The following is a 934-nucleotide window of genomic DNA, read 5'->3' as shown; positions in this document are numbered from 1 at the left end:
TTTCAATTGTAGATTACCATCTCGTTACAACCTGAAAATAACAAACCAGAAGATTGCAAGAGAAAAATAAAATATTAAAATTTAAGAATCGTAAAAAAATACAGATATAGGCAAATGTTTTCCAGGTTCGGCTGGAACTGCTGTCATAAAGTCTTGAGTAACCACAGGTCGAAGTACAACCGACCAACGAACACTAGGATGATCATTGCTTCCCGAAGGTCGATCAAAATGAAGGGGAAGTAAAATTACTGGCATCTAATTTACAAAATTATAATAATTTTGGTTTGAAAAATTTCTTTTTCTTATAAAACAAAATCTACATATTACTTGACTAACGGCATTCATCAGATTGTTCTTCTTGAGCACTCCATGAGCCAAACTATCCACCTCTCTAGCAACGTCAATCACGTAAGATGTCAACAGTGTTGGTGTGAAATTTTGAACGCCTTCTTTGACCAATTTTCCAAACACGAACACCAATCTACAAGAGTATAAAAATCAAAATCAAAAAAAACACATTAGCATTTATTATTAATCCCATAATGTTATTAGAAAGAAATACAGTCTACCGATTGACCCGTGGTACAACTCGCACAATAATACGAGCCAAACTGAACAGACAATCCCACGGAACTGGAAGGTGGTGCGTTGTTATTGCCGCTGCCATTGTATACGTTCTCTGATCACCCTGCAAAGTAGTTGCTTTCTGATCATAACAAGCTATATTTGAATTTCAAAAAAAAAACAACAACAGACTTGAACACCAACGCTGAGTAGTGGAAGCAACAACGCGTTCACATCCAAACTCTCGGACATGTCCATCAGATCTTCAAAATCAGGACCAGCTAGACGATTTTTGATTTCAGCAAACGCGTGCGGATCCTGATGGGGAAAATAAATCAATTATAACAACAAATATGACTTTTTGAATTTA

General features: G+C 36.1%; 1 protein-coding gene across 1 annotated transcript; it reads right to left on the bottom strand.

The window, feature by feature from the left end:
- Nucleotides 1-102: 102 nt before the first annotated feature.
- Nucleotides 103-882, bottom strand: Tsp_14625 (GMP synthase; the record flags this gene model as incomplete). The annotated part of the gene is made up of 4 exons (XM_003366660.1): nt 103-255; nt 328-481; nt 570-688; nt 769-882. Coding segments are annotated over 4 exons (540 nt in total), but the record flags the coding sequence as incomplete, so codon positions are not given.
- Nucleotides 883-934: the final 52 nt, after the last annotated feature.

The sequence above is a fragment of the Trichinella spiralis genome (genome assembly GCF_000181795.1).
Source record: "Trichinella spiralis strain ISS 195 chromosome Unknown Scfld5632, whole genome shotgun sequence".
In the NCBI taxonomy this organism is placed as follows: Eukaryota; Metazoa; Nematoda; class Enoplea; order Trichinellida; family Trichinellidae; genus Trichinella; species Trichinella spiralis.
This window is presented reverse-complemented; position numbering and strand designations above follow the sequence as displayed.